Raw genomic sequence first — 17,985 nt, 5'->3', positions numbered from 1 at the left:
GGGTAATGGACATGGGTTCCTTATGCAAAACACTGTCATCGGTGAATTCACAGTGGAAGAGACAGGAAACAGGAGCCCCTTTCTCTAAAATTTATCTTCAAGGCCATTTCATTTTATGGAGTGGAATAAAGCTGACTTGTAAAAGAAAAAGAAAAAAAAAATCCCTTCTTTGCTCTTTGGCAGGGTGAAGTAGAGAAATAAAGTCTCCCCGCTGAACTACTATGAGGTCAGAAGCCTTGCTGCTATATTTCACACTGCTACACTTCGCTGGGGCTGCTTTCCCAGAAGATTCTGAGCCAATCAGTATTTCGCATGGCAACTGTAAGTATCCACAGTCTCACTCTCACTCTCACTTTCTCCCTCTGTGGGCACTTGAGCCTGCGTCAACAGGCACAACATACAAATTAAACATTTCATAAGCAGGAGACTTGTTAGTCACTTTAACTTGTGTGGATGGCAGAGGTAGATAGTTCATGTCTAGCCAAAATTGGTGGGATGACTGTTCTGTAACTCCAATAAACGTGGTTGTGAGGATTTGAAACATCCCTCAGTACCTCCGATGAAGTCTCAGTTACTACAAGGAGGCTGTGATCATGCCTGGAAACCAGCTGTGGGAGAACATCACTGTCATCTGGGTGTTGCCTGTACTCCACATTTTCATAAGTAATTAGTACAGAGGCATTGTTACAAGATAACAGAAAAGAAGACTGTTTTGGAGTACTTTAGGGACAAATATTAACTTTTGTTTAGACTTAGAAGTTTCATCATTGCTAGATTTGGATAGAGAGATTCTGAATTCATAGTGGACCTACTTTTACTGCTTATAACTTTCTTTTGATCTCTGCTTCATTGTCAAGGGTAGAAAGCAACATGATGAAAAAGTCAGTTGCCTCAAAAAGAGGAAAGTTCTACCTGTGTGGGGGATGAAATAGACAATTACTTTTTTTTCCTTCTCTCCAAAAGATAAAATATTTTATCACAGTAAAATTGAAAGCATTTTACCCAAGTATCTATCTTCACAGTAATAATCCCCAAACACTGAAGGAACCTTAAAAAAAGTATTTGACAGTAATACTAGGATACTAAAGAGATCTACCCATCTTTCTGCTGGACGGTCTAGGTTGTAAAAGGAAATAATTTTATATGAAGGGGAGGTGTCAAGCCTTGACAGCTCTAACTGAGAACAAAAGTCAGGGTATGACTGAGCTTCCTGGTGGCGCAGTAGTTGAGAGTCCCGCTGCCGATGCAAGGGACACGGGTTCGTGCCCCGGTCCGGGAAGATCCCACATGCCGCGGAGCGGCTGGGCCCATGAGCCATGGCCGCTGAGCCTGTGCGTCCAGAGCCTGTGCTCCGCAACGGGAGAGGCCACAACAGTGAGAGGCCCGCGTACCACAAAAAAAAAAAAAAAAAAAAAAAAAAAAAAGTCAGGGTATGACTAAGAACCAAACTGTGTAGTTTGAGACCATCGTTCTTGAAGTGGCAGAGTCCACCCAACTTAAGGTATCAAACCTTAATAAGCATTTATTTATGTCCATTTGAGGAAGGTATTCTATCTTTGGTGCCCCTGTACAGAAGGGTTCCGGGCCCAAATGTGCTGCTGAAAATCATGCTTCAAGTGGACACTCCAATCTTTGATAGGAGACAGACATGAATTGTTTTAGCAACCTCCTTGATCAGTGGGTAAATGAAATTTCAGAGCAGTAGAGGAAAAAGCACAAGATAATTCCATACTAAGCTTGATTGCGAGTAAAATATACTGAGGCTCTCTAGTAAGAGTGAGTCATGCTCAGATGCTACAGGTGTAGGGGTCTGAGCATAAATCTGTGAATGGATTACAAGTCATTATTTACACCCCTCTCACCCCCAAAACAACTGCCTTTTAAATGTGACTCGTCTTTCTTTTCTCCATAGTTTCTTTGGAGGATTGCCAGTGCTCTGGAGATTGTAGGTTTAAAGGCAGAGAGATTTTTGAGATGTAGGTATTTCCAAAGGTCAGATATTATTACAAATTGCCCGCTCTCAGCTAAAGAGAATTGCAGAAAAGGAGAACTATGCTCACTGACTCTCCAGGTCAGGGAAAATTCCAGATCACCCGACTGGCTACACTCAGTTTGACCCTGTCCTGTCAAAGCCCCCATTTCTGTGAGATTAGCCAATTGCTTAACTCAAGAGCGAACTTCCCACAGTTCCTAGAATGCCAACCAACCTAGCGGGGCTGCCTTCAATAGTGGATTATTCCAACTGGACGCCTGTGGAGACTGTATTTTTCTTCTGGCTCCTGGATGAGGGCTCTTGCCTCCAGACCACATTGCCTTTGTGGTGATTGATGGGAAGGCTGCTTTGAAATAGTTTTGTCCGGAGACAAGATCTTTGGCAGACTGCCCCTCGGGCTTAGCACTCTAAAGATGAAAAGAAAACTGTGGAAGAAAAGAGCACCTTCATGTAAAGGGTTCACTGGCAAGTTTAACCCCCAGAAAGAAGGACAAGTCAGAAAGAGTGACACTTAGAAATCTAAGCCCAGTCTTATTAGCATCAGGAAATGAAACTGTAACTTGATTATCCTTAAAGGGGACTCTTCTATCACAGCATTTCCTAAAATAACAGACTGGAAAATGGTGGCACGGTTGGACTTAAATATGGTTTTGTTTTGTGGCTGGCCCCCCTCCTCTGCCTGCCCTGTCAACTCTTGGCTTAATTTCCTTTTCCCTCTCTTGCCCCATCTCCTCTTTTCACAGATACAAAACAGTATCCGGTGTTTGTGGGCCACAAGCCAGGACGGAACACCACACAGAGGCATAGGCTGGACATCCAGATGATCATGATCATGAACAGAACCCTCTACATTGCTGCTAGGTGAGCCACCTCTTCCTCACGTTTGCCTTCAGAGCACCCAAGGGCCCTCATACCTAAATGTCCCCGCTATGCATCATTTTAAAGATCCCCAACAGAGTGTCCTTTAATTTAAAGTCTACTTTAGTTTGTCAAGCAATCATTCTTTCAAGATTTTCTGTGTCTGTTTAACTTTATTATGTGGATTTGGGTAGAAATAATTGCATATTTTGGAGCTTAGATTCAAATATCCACTGTTTATCTTGAACATTATATATATATATATATATATATATATATATATATATATATATACAAATATTTGCTCAAGCACAGAGTAAAGTGCTTCTCTCCCTGATACTTACTAAATTAAGTTGAATGTGTAAACATGTATCAATTTAAGTTCAATGAGTGTGTGGGGGTGTGTATATTAGTCTTGTGTTTTTGCAGATAATGTATAGTATATATCATTGCTTTAGCAGTAGCCATCCATTTTAGAAGTTTTTGATTTGGATCTAATTAAGAAAATACTTATCCACTGGGGAAATGTCATTTAAACAGACCATGTCTTCAGGTAAGTAACAACAGTGCTGGATTCCTTCAAAGCACTTAAATGTTCTGAAAATACAAGATATACAACATAAAGTAAAAATCCACTGGCTAGATTAAAATATCCTACGAGTACCCTACATTTGGTCACAGGGAGCAATGCCAAAGCACTTTCTAGAATTTTTACTTCACAAATACTTATGTAGTACATATTGGTTTTATGTGCTATATTAATTGCAAATACAGTTGTAAGTCCTTTATAAATGGTAATCCATTCAATCGTGGAAAAAACCCTACGAGGTGGAACTATTATCATACCCATGTCTTACAGGAGGAAACCATGTACAGAAAGGTGAAATGACTGGGTCAGAATGACAGAGGCAGGATTTGAACTGGAATGGTCTTGCTCTAGAGTCTGGGTCACTACTCCCTGTACTCCGCAGCCTACTGAGCCATAGAAGTGGTACTATTTGTCTTGCTGATATAACCTTCTCATAGCTGTTGCCCAAGAACATGGCCATTGTAGGTATTCATTAAAAAGCAATCCAATGAATCCTTAGTTAGCCACCTCTCTGGGAGAGTTATCAGCTCCTTCTTAAATACCATTTTTAGTTTCCTAAATGTAGCAAGTCTGGAAGATTACATTTGTACCCAATTAGCTAAAGGATGGTCAAAACAAATGATTAAACATTGCATCTGTGAGAAATAGGTTGACTCAAGAATCTTCTATGAATTGTTCACTTTGCAACTGAGCCTTTAGGGGAAAAGAAACATTATAACAGACTGAGCTTGTGCCTGATGATTTAGCATGGGTGTGAACTGCAGGTCTCCGTGGGCACCTGAGTTAGGAGCAAGGTGCTGTGCAGACTTCAAAGTAACCATTATTACAGCTTGTTAAAACCAAGACCATTTTATCATAACTCCCTACCCCAAGAAAAGGAGAAAGAAGAGAAGGGGAAAAAAAAAAGGAAACATTCACTTTTTTAACACTATAAAACAGACTGTCTTTGGTTAAAGGTCAAATTTGTAACAGCCTAGCACTGACATGTTGGTTTTCACTCTATATGCAGTCACTTCCCTTCAATACACACCCCTGGAGAAGTTCCTAAATTATTTCTGTGGTCTCTGTATTTAGGGTCCCTCCTCTCCCTTTCATTTCAGGTTTCCCAACAGTGCCCTGAGAGATCCACATTCTCAGGCAGCAAGTAACACGATTTAAAGTGAAATCCTTCCCCCGGGCTCAAGTCATGGCAACACAGTTCAGGGGTACTCACTGAAGGGGGGAAGAGGAAGTCCTAGGATTAAGTCAGTTTGTGTTCAAATAACTTAATTCAGTGAGAGCAGGGTATGAACCCTACGATGCACACACGGGTGCTGGGGAATAACCCCTGACCCTGGTCTGTGGTTTAGCATAAAGCGTCGTTCTGTTTGCTGGGCAATGTGATCTCTTGGAGATTGAAAAAGATCGCCATTGTCCAAAAGGAGATTTCATTCACAGAATTTTAGTTTTAAAAGGCCCCCCGGTTCTTCTAGACAATGTGTGTCAGCAATCAGAAGCCAAGTCCCATCCAGAACCCAGGGACTGAGTGAAGCTTGATGGCAGGAATGCTTTTCAGTTCTGCTTTATTATTAACCATTTTGTAAATTCTTCTTTCTTTGCTGTTTAATCTCTGAACTGCTAATTAACATAAACAGGCCATGCCAAAAGGGGGCAATCTAAGAGCTTCCTGAGGAATTGCCAATATTAATCAGTTGTTAATTTACAATTCATATGTTCAGCTCTTATTTAAAGTTTTGAGGAGAGACAGGGCCAGGAAAAACCTCGAGTCATCTCAAACCCAATACCAAAGTAATAGGCAATTCCATTCCAACAATGAACCTGACCCACAGCACCACCAATAGAGTCAAACAAGAGATAAAGGAATGCCATAAAACTGCCTTGGAAGTAAAGGGCAGGGCGATTCTGGCACCCTACTGAAGTCTGAAGAACTTCCCAATTCAGCAATTTACAAAACAGGCTCCCCTTTCTCCCCCTCACCACCCTTACACACACACACACACTCTCTCTCTCTCTCTCTCTCTCTCTCTCTCTGTCACACACACACACACACAGAGTCCAGGAGCAGGCAAGGGAATTTTGTAGGCCAACTGCCTTGCCCCCTTTTATTTTCACAGGAGAGAGCCTGTTTTTATTTCTATTTTTCTCTGTTGAACTTTCCCTAAAGGCAGTAGCAAACAGATTTCCAAAGAACTGGGGGGAGAAGAATTGAAGTGAATCCTGACAGCAGATTTCTTTCTTTCTTTTTTCTTTCTTTCCTTCTCCCCTCTCCATTTCTTTTAAGTAATGAGGGGGCTTGAAAGTCTACACGGGAGCCTTGAGGTCTTGCTTTAAAGCTGTGGGTAATTTTCCAGCCCCAGGACTTCCTGCATTTTAGAAAAAGTCAATGTTATTTCAAGGGAAAACGAGCTGTTTTGCTTTCCCTCACTAGCCCCCCATCTCCCCAGTTGAGTGTAGTTCTTTTCTTTCCTTTCTTCTGGATTCCAGACAAAAACGCCCTTGTACTCAGCTCACACAGAAGGGGATGTTTAAATATAGCCCCACACCTGAGCTGCTGATTCTGTTTCTTCCCTTCCAAGGGGAGAATGGCAGCAAATCATAAAGTCAACCAAATTCTCAGCAAAACAGGAAGGTAAACAGAAGCAAGAAATGTAAACTTTAGCTCAAGTACATTTTAGACCTTAGTTGACCATCATCGTGTGAAAAAAGAGAGTGGCTTCTGGAAACAATTTTACTTTTATCGTCTTCCATCTTCTCAATCAAATTATCAAAGCTAAGGCTGAAAATATGTTGTCTAAAAAGATATGGAGATGGAGATGAGCTTTTTGTTAGCTCCGCTGATGAACAATTGTAGCATGTTGAATACCAAGTGAAAGGGCATGCGAACCCATCTGTGTTCCAGTTTGGAAGCCCATTCAACTTTCAGACATCTCCCACTAAACTACATATATACAGATGTTATAGTTCCATGATGAGAGAGACTACTGGAAAGTTTTCATAAAAGGTGTCCCTTGTGGCAAGATGCCACACTTTGTCAGAAGATTCTGAATGTGAGCCAGAGGCATCTCTTGGAGGCTGAACCCTCCCCTTTTTCTTGCATATGCATGTTTTGTTTTTAATAACATGGATGTGGGTTTATCTGCCTTGAATGAGATATATACTCGTATTCAGGAGAAAATGAACTATCTTGACTCTTGTGTTTGACGATGTATTAATATTTCTTTGTTTACAGGGACCATATTTATACTGTTGATATAGACACCTCACACACGGAAGAAATTTATTGTAGCAAAGTAAGTAGTTTTAAAACCTTCTTTCTGAAATGAAGGACCTTAGGACAGTTCTTAAAGAGAATATGTATTTTAAAGGCATTGATTGAGATGACATGGCTTATAATAATCTGGAACATTCTGTGAAGTCCTAATTTGGGGGTAAGTTAGGGCTTACTACATACTCAGAAATGGTTATGTACTTCATATTTTATTCATCAATCATGTGTGCGTGTACACTTTGGAGTTTTAGGTAATTGCTAAATTCTTTTAATAAAATATTGGATGTTTGTCCTGGAAAATATCAGTTTTCATACGTAAACTTTTGTCCTGCAAATGTTTCACTGTTATGTTTCCATATCTTGAAATACTAAGTTTGAGTTGACTGTTGTGGTTCAGGAATTTGATAATTATCCATTTCAGACACACATAAAATATAACCTTAAGCTTCCCTTATAACTCCACATGGAGGTATTTTTGTTAATAAAATCCGCCCCAGAAGTAGATGATCCCTTCAGCCCATGAATTTATGCGAAGGAGTATAACCTGAATTAAATCTTTGTCCACCTAAACTGAATGTCTCCTTTATGTTTAAGAAAATGACTTCCATATTTTAAGAAAAAGGCCTGCTTCACGGAAACTGATTTATCAAGTGAAAAAGAAGGGCAAGGACATGTATTTTATCAAAATGAGCATAATTTAGCAAGTTAATGTGGATATTTTATGTGAAATGTCCATCCACGCTGTTGTTTATTCTTCTTTCCTTTTTCCTTCATCTTTATCTCAAAGAGAAGAAGATCATTTTGTAGTTTAATGAATAGATAGCGGTTCAAAATTAAATGAACATTTCCACCTCGAATCTTTTGTTGTTATGGTGAATTAATCATGGAGAAAGGGTGCGGAAAGCTTTCAATAAATATATGTGCAGCCTCTAGTCTCCCCCAGGGAACTCTTACTTCTAAAATCAAATGCAACAACCTCTGGGTTCTAATTGATTTCTTTCTTGATCGCTGCAGAAACTGACATGGAAATCTAGACAGGCTGATGTAGACACATGCAGAATGAAGGGAAAACATAAGGTAGGCAATTTTCATTTCTCCCGCAGCTGCCACTTTGGGTTAAGTCCTTGACTGTTATCTCTAGCCGTAGACAGTGATGTGGAATGGGTCACACTAGTCCCTTTTCCCCCAGTAATTGTTTCTTCCATCAACTTATTGAAGGCTTTAATTTGCAAAAATAGTTTGCTTTCAATGTGATAAAACATTACGACAGCTGCTAGGGCTGCGTCATGAACTATTTAGGGGCACCAGGGATTATGGACTCCAAGCTGGCTGCCCCGACTCTTGTGAGTGCCCTCTCCGGGAGCCCACGCCTCACGGTCCAAAACCCTCAGGGAGTCTGCAGAAGAGCTCAGAAAGGCTGCCGCAGACATACAGAAGTCTGTGCCTTTGGTCATAGAACAACATAAAAACACACTTCAGCCAGGAACCTTATATATCAAGGGACCCTGGAGCCTCTGGCATTAGAATTAATGTGATGGGGAGGCTGGTACTTCCAGGCCTGCCTTCCTTTTGCGGCATAAACACATACTTCCACTCTATGCCGTGTTTTATTTACTGTTGAAAAAGCAATTGTTATTCTCATCATCACCTTGTGGTAAACATCAGGAGGGGCTAGAACTTTTCACAGGGGAACTCTCCAGCCACCAGCATTTTAACCTTGCTGTTAGCAGATCATGGTGCACGGTCAAGGGGTCTCTATACTGAACGGACTGGATACCAAAAAGTTTGAATTATTTTTCAGGATGAGTGTCACAACTTTATTAAAGTTCTTCTAAAGAAAAACGATGATACTTTGTTTGTCTGTGGAACTAATGCCTTCAACCCTTCCTGCAGAAACTATAAGGTAAATGCTGTCTTGTCTCTTGGAACCACACAGCCCGGAGGTATTTCATAATTCACTGTGATTGTGCCTGCAGTAACCTAAGAGGGTTAATTCAACACCACCTGGGTTCCTCTCACTTGTTCGACTTAATGTATTGCTCCACATGAGTGATCCTGAGCAGGCTTCTAAGCTTCCTGTTTGTTCAGGATTGCTTGACAAGGCTTTAAAGAGCCGACCCAACAAAGTCCGTTCCTGTAAAACCCTATTCTCTATTGTTCAGAACGCCAACATATGTACCACATAGTGGATTTCCTCTCTCTCCCTTTCTCTTTTTCCCTCCCACCCTACCATCTCCTCTCTGAGCACAAAAACACACTTATATTGTGAACGATTCCTTTTTTTTTTTTTTTTTTTTTTGCGGTACACGGGCCTCTCACTGTTGTGGCCTCTCCCGTTGCGGAGCACAGGCTCCGGACACGCAGGCTCAGTGGCCATGGCTCACGGGCCCAGCCGCTCCGCGGCATGTGGGATCCTCCCGGACCGGGGCACGAACCTGTGTCCCCTGCATCGGCAGGCGGACTCTCAACCACTGCGCCACCAGGGAAGCCCTATGATTCCTATTTTTAAAGGGATCTCAAAAGCATGCCATTGGAAACTGCAGACTTTCCTCTAGGTAAGATTTTCAAGAACACAGGAAGTTAATTCCATTCAGCACTCAGCTTACTTGACTATGGCCTTACTTATCTTGGCCTTTATGCAAGGGAAAAAAATTAACCCTCGCAGCATTAATAAATCTAGTTAGTTCTGATGCAGCTGATGGTGGTGTTGCTGAAGAAGCAGAGATGCCAATGATCTGAGGTCTTGGATGCACATCTTTGGCTTTCCTTGTCCCTTCTTTCTGCAACAGTCTGTCATTCAGCAAACCCGTATTGAGTTTCTCCCACGACTAGGCACTGACGTTGTAAAGACAGATAGGAGGCCTCCATCCTTAGGGAAGCCAGACAGGGAGAAGAAAACTGCAATCCCATGGGTTTGCTGCCATGGTGACATAATGCAGAGCATGATGGAAGCATCACAGAGAAGTGCTTATATCAGCCAGAGATGTGGAGTCAGGGAAAGCTTCCAGAAGGAGGTAGACGACTCCTGTCTTCAAGTGTTCCCTTCTGCTGTCCCCACGTATGGAACACGAACACCCCAGCCCAGGAGAAACCCAAGCATCTGTGATTGCCCAGAACCTGACACAGTGTCTCCAAACAGGTGTTCGATTCATTTTGTGGGGTAAATAGTGAATGAGATAATGCCTAACCTCAGTCTTAGAGAAGAAGCAGAAGTTACCAAATGAAGGGAGGAGGGCATTCCAGGTAGGGGAACAGCATGAACAAAGGCACGGAGTAAGAAACGGTCTACTGAGCTTGAGAAACTTCATTTGGTTCTGAAGTGCTGGACTGTGAGGTGACGGTGCCAACAAAAAGAGAGCCTAGAGAGGGAGGTGGCCTCGGGGATTAAGGGAGGAGATGAGATTCAGGAAATACTTAAGTGACAAAAACCAGGAGGATTTACTAATTAACAAGAAGCACGGGATAAGGAAAGACAGAACAGCTGCAAGGCTATCTCCTGGGTGGGTGGACGGATGGGGCGGCCACCAGTTTGCACAGGGAGTAAAGGAAGAGCAGTGGGGTTGAGGGGGGTGGTGAGAACACGGGGATTCCACCTTGCATGTTAGGAGTATGCCTGGCACCATGGATGGCAATGCCTATGGGACATGAATAAAGATCTCCAACAAGAAGATGGACGGGTCAACTTTGATTTAGGGAGAGACATGGGGGGCATATCTAGATTTGGGTTTCACCAGCACAAAGTGAAACCTTAGGGGTGTGAAGAATGAGCCAAGAAGTGTTGGGCTGATATCAGGACCAGAGGGCTCACCAGCCTGGGTTTGACAGTTTTAAAAGACTGCCTTAGCATAGACATTGGAGGGAGGGTCTGTTTTACCCTCATGCTCATCTTCCATCTTATGTTTGGAAATGGGCACCAGCAGGGTCAGGATTAGGGTGAGGCAAGTGAGGCATCTGGCTCAGGAGCAACATGTGGGGGGGGGCATCAAAAAATTCAGTAATCAAGATAAATGATATTTTCAATGCAGTATTTTTATAAATCTAAATTAATGCAAAAAAAACTGTCATATCCAAATTTTAAACAATGACAGCAGCCGATTCAGGCTGCAATAGAGGCAGAAGTCCAGTCAAACATTCAGCCAGTAATGGTACACTGGAGCACGGACTTTAATTCTACCACGTAATATTCCATCCCCGTTTGTCATTGTTTAGGACTCATTAAGATTAATGTTTCTAACAAATCCTAACAAATTCCCTAGCTGGAAAGCTATCTTTTATGACAAATATTACAGGTTTTCTTGGCACTCCGATACCCGGCCTGCAAGTGGTCCAGCTCATTCTTCCTGCACATGTTCCATTCCCCAGGATGCTTCACCTCTAAGGGATGCCTTCACCTCTCCCTTGTTCTAGCCACACCTGCTGAAACATGTTCCAGGAGCCTGGGCCTCTCAGAAACCACAGACAGGATACACCTAGCATGGCTGGTAGTGAGAACCCTTGGCATTGCTCAGACAAGTGTTTTTAGACTCTCAGGGCACAGAGGGACTTTGCTGAGGATATGAGACATAATGTATTTGGCTGCAGGGAGAATGGACAGCCTCTCTCTTAAGTGCTTGTTATCTCCAGATCAGGACCAAAGGGTCAAAGCAAAAACAATGACCAGTCTTCCACTAACCCAACTCTCAGAGCGCAGAAGCATCAAGTTAAACTCTCTGAAGCGGGAGAGTGACAAAATTTTGCCTTTGCTTCTGCACCATGCCCTGACTTACACATTTTTTTTTTTTTTTTTTTTTTTTTTGCGGTACGCGGGCCTCTCACCGTTGTGGCCTGTCCCATGGCGGAGCACAGGCTCCGGACGCGCAGGCTCAGTGGCCATGGCTCACAGACCCAGCCGCTCTGCGGCATGTGGGATCTTCCCAGACAGGGGCACGAACCCGTGTCCCCTGCATCAGCAGGAGGACTCTCAACCACTGCACCACCAGGGAAGCCCTGACTTACAGAAGTAAGCTGAATATATTACAGAGATTAGAGCCCCAAATAAGATTATCTGGGGAAGAATTCTGAAGGCTGCCCACTATAAATCTACAACTACACTCCATACCTTTTCCCTCCTGTTCTCTAAACCTCTTGAACTTCCGCACAAGTCAGGCTGGTTCTTAGTATAATTATCTGTACCCTACGGTGATTTAATTTACTAGGGGCTGCTGTTAAGTCTAACATCTGATGACTGCTACAAGGATTAGTTATTACTTCATGGAAGGAGGATTTCACCATGGCATTGTTTTGTCTCTGGACTTTTCCAAGTTCCCAAACCAATACATTAATTATTCATTGCTTCCTGCCCTTGACTAGCTATAGCTATAGCTGCTTTTTTAGAAGTAGGTACGTTTTAAAACATATGTCCCCACTGTATATTATTGTTTCCCCATTGCCAGGATTACAGCATGCACTGCTTGGGATAACAGCATTTCCATTGCATCATTGTGTACCAAGCATCACTTTGAATACTTGCCACAGACCGCAAAGTCTGTCACAGTTCAGCAGTTCCTTGGGACAAAATATTAGGAAAAGACTTTCATAAAAATGTGCTGGGGGAAGAGTACATTTGCTTTAAAGGATGTCTAACTTGAACATCTTTTCCCTAAAATTACATTTTTAACACACTGCTTTATGTGATTCTCGGCTACAGTTTAAACAAATAGGATGGCTTCGATGGGGGAGATTTCAAAGTGCTTGTACATAGAAATGGCCTGTCATATCCCTGAAAAGGTTTCTGTGGGTTGAGGGCAAAGGGCTAGTGTTGGACAACACTAGCAGCTGCTCAGTAAGAACCTCGCTCGTTCCTCCTGGGCAGCAACTCCAAGCACCTTGATTTAAGGCACCCTGATTTAGTGCTAAAGGCCTTTTCACAGATCCTTCCTCAGCACCACTGCTGTTTTAGGTTTATCTTCTTTCCGTTCTCATATATGTAGTCAAACCAGGCAACTGCCAGATGATACACAAAATACCCTAAAACCGTAAAGAAGACTGGTGATGAAGAGCCTTACACACACCCCATTGGCCAGAGCTCAGTCATGTGATCATACCTGACCTGCAAGGGAGGATGGGAAGTGTAGTTTAGTGGGATATGTAGGAAAGGGAAATGAAATTTGGTGAACAGCTAGTAAGGCCCTGCCTCACCTGCAAATGCCTATGGAGCCAGACAGGTCACTCACAGGAGTGAAGCAAGCAGGTTGTCAGGATAATCTGTGGGTGAAGGAGCCCTGGTGCTAATGACCACATGCCTGTTTGAAGAAAATGGCAGGGGCTGCCGTTACTCAACTATAGCCGGCTGCCACTTGGGTAAGAACAGCCTAAACTGACTTTCCAACTTGTTCAAAAGAAGCAAGAAATCCAGGTTTTTATATGCAATATCCCTGTTTTAAAATAGGGCTCACAGGGCTTCCCTGGTGGCGCAGTAGTTGAGAGTCCGCCTGCCGATGCAGGGGACACGGGTTCGTGCCCCAGTCTGGGAAGATCCCACATGCCACGGAGCGGCTGGCCCGTGAGCCATGGCCGCTGGGCCTGCGCGTCCGGAGCCTGTGCTCCGTAACGGGAGAGGCCACAACAGTGAGAGGCCCGCGTACCGCAAAAAAAAAAAAAAAAAAAAAATAGGGCTCACAGAGGCTTCCCTGGTGGCACAGTGGTTAAGAATCCACCTGCCAACACAGGGGACACGGGTTCGAGCCCTGGTCCAGGAAGATCCCACATGCTGCGGAGCAACTAGGCCCGTGCGCCACAACTACTGGGCCTGCCCTCTAGAGCCTGCGAGCCACAACTACTGAGCCCACGTGCCGCAACTACTGAAGCCTGCGTGCCTAGAGCCCGTGTGCCACAACTACTGAGCCTACACTCTAGAGCCCACAAGCCACAACTACTGAGACCACATGCCACAACTACTGAAGCCCGTGTGCCTAGAGCCCATGCTCCGCCACACAAGAAGCCTGCGCACCACAACAAAGAGTAGCCTCTGCTCGGCACAACTAGAGAAAGACCGCGCACAGCAACAAAGACCCAACGCAGCAAAAATAAATAAATAAAGTTTTTTTAAAAAGGGCTCACAGGCAGGCCAGTAATAACCCCTAGCCAGTAGTAACCTCTAGCTCACAGGAACAAGGCCAGGGTTGGGCATTAGGAGATGGAAGTCAAGCAGCAGCCTGTGGCTGTTGGGAGCCTCTCAGCTTCTGGGCCTTTCTCACCTGCACAGTCTGAGGATGGGACATGTTTCTGAAGTAGGTACAAAGGCTACCTGAGCTCTGCTTGCATCTATGTTTTTGTACCTTTGCTGACACCATACTATTCTTATCATGTAACCCGAGAAAGAATTCCAGTGTCGTCTTCTAGGATTTAACCCACAAAGGCAGGACTCCTCGGGCACAACAAGACCAAAACTGAAGTCATTCTCTATATAGAGTTCATGACTGAACAGATAATTCATGGGAGTAGAGGAAGGAGGGGAATTAAGTTTTCCTGGTGTCTGCCTCAGAAATTCCTTTTCCAAGGAGAAAGAGGCTACTTCTTGAGCATTCCAGAAGGATACTCTTTATTGGAATAAAGGGATCTCTTTATTGTAGTGGTTCAGAGTCAAGCAGACATGACTGAATTTCTGACTCTCCTAGCTGTAGAATCTTAGTCAAGTGACTTAATCTCTCTAGACCTCAGCTTCGTCATCTGAAACCGAAAGACTTACCTCAGAGGGTATTCGAGGATTATTTGCACCATGCATATGAATTACTTAGCAAATTAAGAGCTTTGTAAATATTAGTTGCTATTACTACTGCTGGTTGCTGTTGTTCTTAATTAAGTCCTGTTATTTCATTTAGATGGATACTTTGGAACCTTTTGGGGATGAATTTAGTGGAATGGCCAGATGCCCTTACGATGCCAAACATGCCAACATTGCACTGTTTGCAGGTAAATGACCTGATTTCTTCTCACTGCATTTGCTTTTGTGTGCTCAGCCTGTGGCTGCACATCTACTCTGGAGGATTTGCAGAGTCACAGTTGTACTTTGATTCTCTAGTGAACAGTGTAATTAACAATGCCTTTTCCATTTGAAATTCATATGGAAATTGTACTTTTGCTTCTTAAGAGAAGTCTTTGCCACGCTTACCCGTGCTTTTGTGCCTTCAGAAAGAATAACAACTTTGTACTGAACATGCGACATACTGGTTAGGGCATGTTTGGGCTGAAGTAATAGAAAATCCCACCTTGAACCACCAATGTGGATTGCGGATTTAAGGTAGGGTAGGCTTTGGGGTTGGTCTGATTCAACAGCTCCATAAGCTCATCCAGGACAAGGGTCCGTTTCATTGCTCTGCTCTGCTTCCTTTCTTGCTCTGAGAGAGACTGGCTGTTCTCAGAGTCATAGGATGGCTGCCGGGGGCTCAATTAGGGCTACATGTCCTCTTGTCTACATACAGAAGGGAGAAGGAAAGAGACAAAAAGGAAGCTTTTGGAAGGTCTATCAGAGCAGTGAGACCACATACTCCTAAGTGACCAGCAAACATGTTCTCAGATATCATTGACCTGACTAGGTTACATGCCTATCTCTGATAGAAAAACTGTAGTGGCCAAAGGGGATGAGGCTGATTAGCTGAGGCTGACCCGTACTCCCCATCCCCACTCCTTCCTTCCATTGCAAAGGATATAAAACAGCAGCAAGTAAGCCACGACGTTCAGATTGGGATTTTTGTGTACGCATGTGTGTGTGTTTTAATTAGAAATTTATTTAGGAATTCACTGCCAGCTGTGCACGTGGAGGTGGGTACAGGGAGAAGTGTTGGTATCATAGTGATTGTTATGGCATGTAATAAAGCAGTGAGCTAGAATTTCCATCACAGCAGCTAAAAACTGGCACATCCTAGCCAGATAAGAGACGTTAGGGCTTTGATTATGAAAAAAGATTAGCTCCTTGAACTTCATCCTCAATGTCATCCCTTTGTGGGCCTGAATCTGCCGTCAAAGATGGAAGAAGTGGTTTGTGCCAGGTTCAGAAGGAAAGGTTTCTCAGGTTCTCCTCCAAAGGTAGAGCACAGTATTGTCGGGAAGCAGCATTGTGAGAAACACAAAGTCTTGTAAACCTGTTTGTAAGCATGGCCAGGGGCAAGGCCAGTGGTAAGAGTGTTTGAGCATATTCTAAAGTGCATAACTTCTGCAGCAACACTGTTCTGACACTTGGCACCTGCATTAGTCAGTACCATGGAGGATGTGGGCTGCAGTGGAGAACACAGGTTTAACCATTAACTAAAGAGAAGTAGCCTGAGGTAGAAAGAGGAGAATGGGCAGAGTGTTTACTAAGGCCACCAAGCTTCCGGAAGGAAGCCATGTGAGACCACACTGTGACTGCCCCCCTGCCCCCTCCAACAGGTATAGTTGAATCAGTGTTCACCGAAATGTCTGAGATCTCATAAAAGCTCAGCCCTTATAAACAGAAGATATTTGTTGCACCTCAACGGTTGCCATATTACGAAGAGTGCCAAAATAGTACTTGATTTTACAAGTAAAAGTTCTGGTGAGATACCCAGTGTAGGATGTAAAACAAAGAGTACGGGGGAGTGTTCAACAGCAATAACCACACACACACACACAGTGCTCCCACTGCCCTCCACTCTTCAGGTGTATCTGTATGACCTGGGGCTATGATTCTACAGGACAAGTTGTGATTTTTGTAGACATATGTTTATCAATAGAAAGGTGTGCTGTCTGCAGTTAAAATCTAACCCAAACAGTCAATACTTACTGATAAATGAATGTCAATAGTGTAGATGTGAAGACAGCTCTATCCTGAAGCTAAGCAAATGTCAGTTAAGACCAAAAGTAGGCATCAAGAACTTTGCTTAGGTATGTTTGGATAAGATTTAAAAAAAAAAAAAAAAAAAAAAAACCACATGCTTATTCCACAAGTGGAAGAGCTTAAAAGAATACTGTATTGTATATAAACCACTTTTGAAGATGCTTTCGAAGCCACAATTAATGAAGATATGTAATCCATTAAAAATGAGCCAAGGAAGTAATTTTTTATATTAAATATAATTAGTGTTTCCACTTCATCTACATAGACTTTGCTATTCCAGAACAGCCCATTCGATTATTTGTGTAAACAATGCTTGCTAATCCCAAAATTTCAAGGATTCACCTTCAGTCATCTTCGCTCTCTTTTGCCTTGAATGTATCCTCAAGCATAAGTCCCAAAGAGCATGAATTCTTAAAGAAAGACCGATATGAACTCAGCACCATCCCTTCCCCCCGCCCCTTTACTTTGGCTTCTTATATATCAGAATGTTCTCAGTTTGTGACTTTGGAAATACTGAAGCAAATATTTCTTAAATGGAAAGAGAGATTGGCAGGGCTTAGTGGCTCTCTTGACTGAGGTAAAGAGGAGCAGAGACTCGCAGGATACAAGTAGCAATTTTAGTCAGCTCTGTTTTGCTTATGAATCCCCTTTCTTCAACTTCCCTCACCTGCTCAGGCCGAGGACGCTGTTACTTCTGCTTGCACTTAAATTTTCTGGTGATAAAATCAGCCTCTATCTTTCCCTGGGCTCCTACCTAATCCAGTTTACCACGGTGTGGTGGCAGTTGCAGTGTCCAAGAGGCCTTGGCCTTGAGATTTCAGTCAAGGTACATCTAATCGAGTGAAGCAAACAACATTTTTCATTTACCCTGTTCCCTGAGCTGCTGCTGCTTAGAAATTGCCGTGCAATTTAAAAAATGAAAAATGTTTCATCTCTCATGATCCCAATTTAAAATGGTTAGGAATGTGGGCCAAGTGTTTTCCCAGAGACTCTTGGGCTTTTCCCAGGTGCCCTATCTTATCTGCCTGATACAGGAAAGCCGGGGCGGGGGGGAGGCCTCTATTATTCCCCCGCGCCCACTATCTTGCTGCAACTCCGACCACCTCTTCTCTTTCTCTTCGAAGACGGAAAACTGTACTCTGCTACAGTGACTGACTTCCTTGCCATTGATGCAGTCATTTACCGGAGTCTTGGAGACAGCCCAACCCTACGGACCGTCAAGCATGATTCAAAATGGTTGAAAGGTGAACAAACAAAAGAAGAAAGGAGGGGAGGTGGGGGAGATACATATCCTGAGGGAGATTCAGAGCCTGGATGGACCAGACTGTAGTTGTATCTTAGTGATGCCTTCTCACAGACAGGAAGGTGGAAATTGCACCTTCTGCCCCCAGTTGATTTATTTACCTCCCCTTTTCACTTCCCATGAGTTTCTGGAGTGTTATCAA

The 17,985-nt window shown here is 43.3% G+C and overlaps 1 protein-coding gene across 2 annotated transcripts in view; it reads left to right on the top strand.

Moving 5' to 3' along the window:
• Window positions 1-221: 221 nt before the first annotated feature.
• SEMA6A (semaphorin 6A) overlaps window positions 222-17,985 on the top strand; it is a 60,064-nt gene continuing 42,300 nt past the window's right edge. For both annotated transcript variants that reach the window (XM_060091865.1, XM_060091864.1), the window contains exons 1-7: window positions 222-321; window positions 2,737-2,854; window positions 6,670-6,730; window positions 7,723-7,785; window positions 8,510-8,611; window positions 14,568-14,658; window positions 17,665-17,784. In XM_060091865.1, the coding sequence (XP_059947848.1) occupies window positions 222-321; window positions 2,737-2,854; window positions 6,670-6,730; window positions 7,723-7,785; window positions 8,510-8,611; window positions 14,568-14,658; window positions 17,665-17,784 (655 nt within the window). The remainder of the gene's footprint in view (window positions 322-2,736; window positions 2,855-6,669; window positions 6,731-7,722; window positions 7,786-8,509; window positions 8,612-14,567; window positions 14,659-17,664; window positions 17,785-17,985) is intronic.

This window comes from Mesoplodon densirostris, chromosome 3 (assembly GCF_025265405.1).
Source record: "Mesoplodon densirostris isolate mMesDen1 chromosome 3, mMesDen1 primary haplotype, whole genome shotgun sequence".
NCBI classification, from domain to species: domain Eukaryota; kingdom Metazoa; phylum Chordata; class Mammalia; order Artiodactyla; family Ziphiidae; genus Mesoplodon; species Mesoplodon densirostris.
This window is presented reverse-complemented; position numbering and strand designations above follow the sequence as displayed.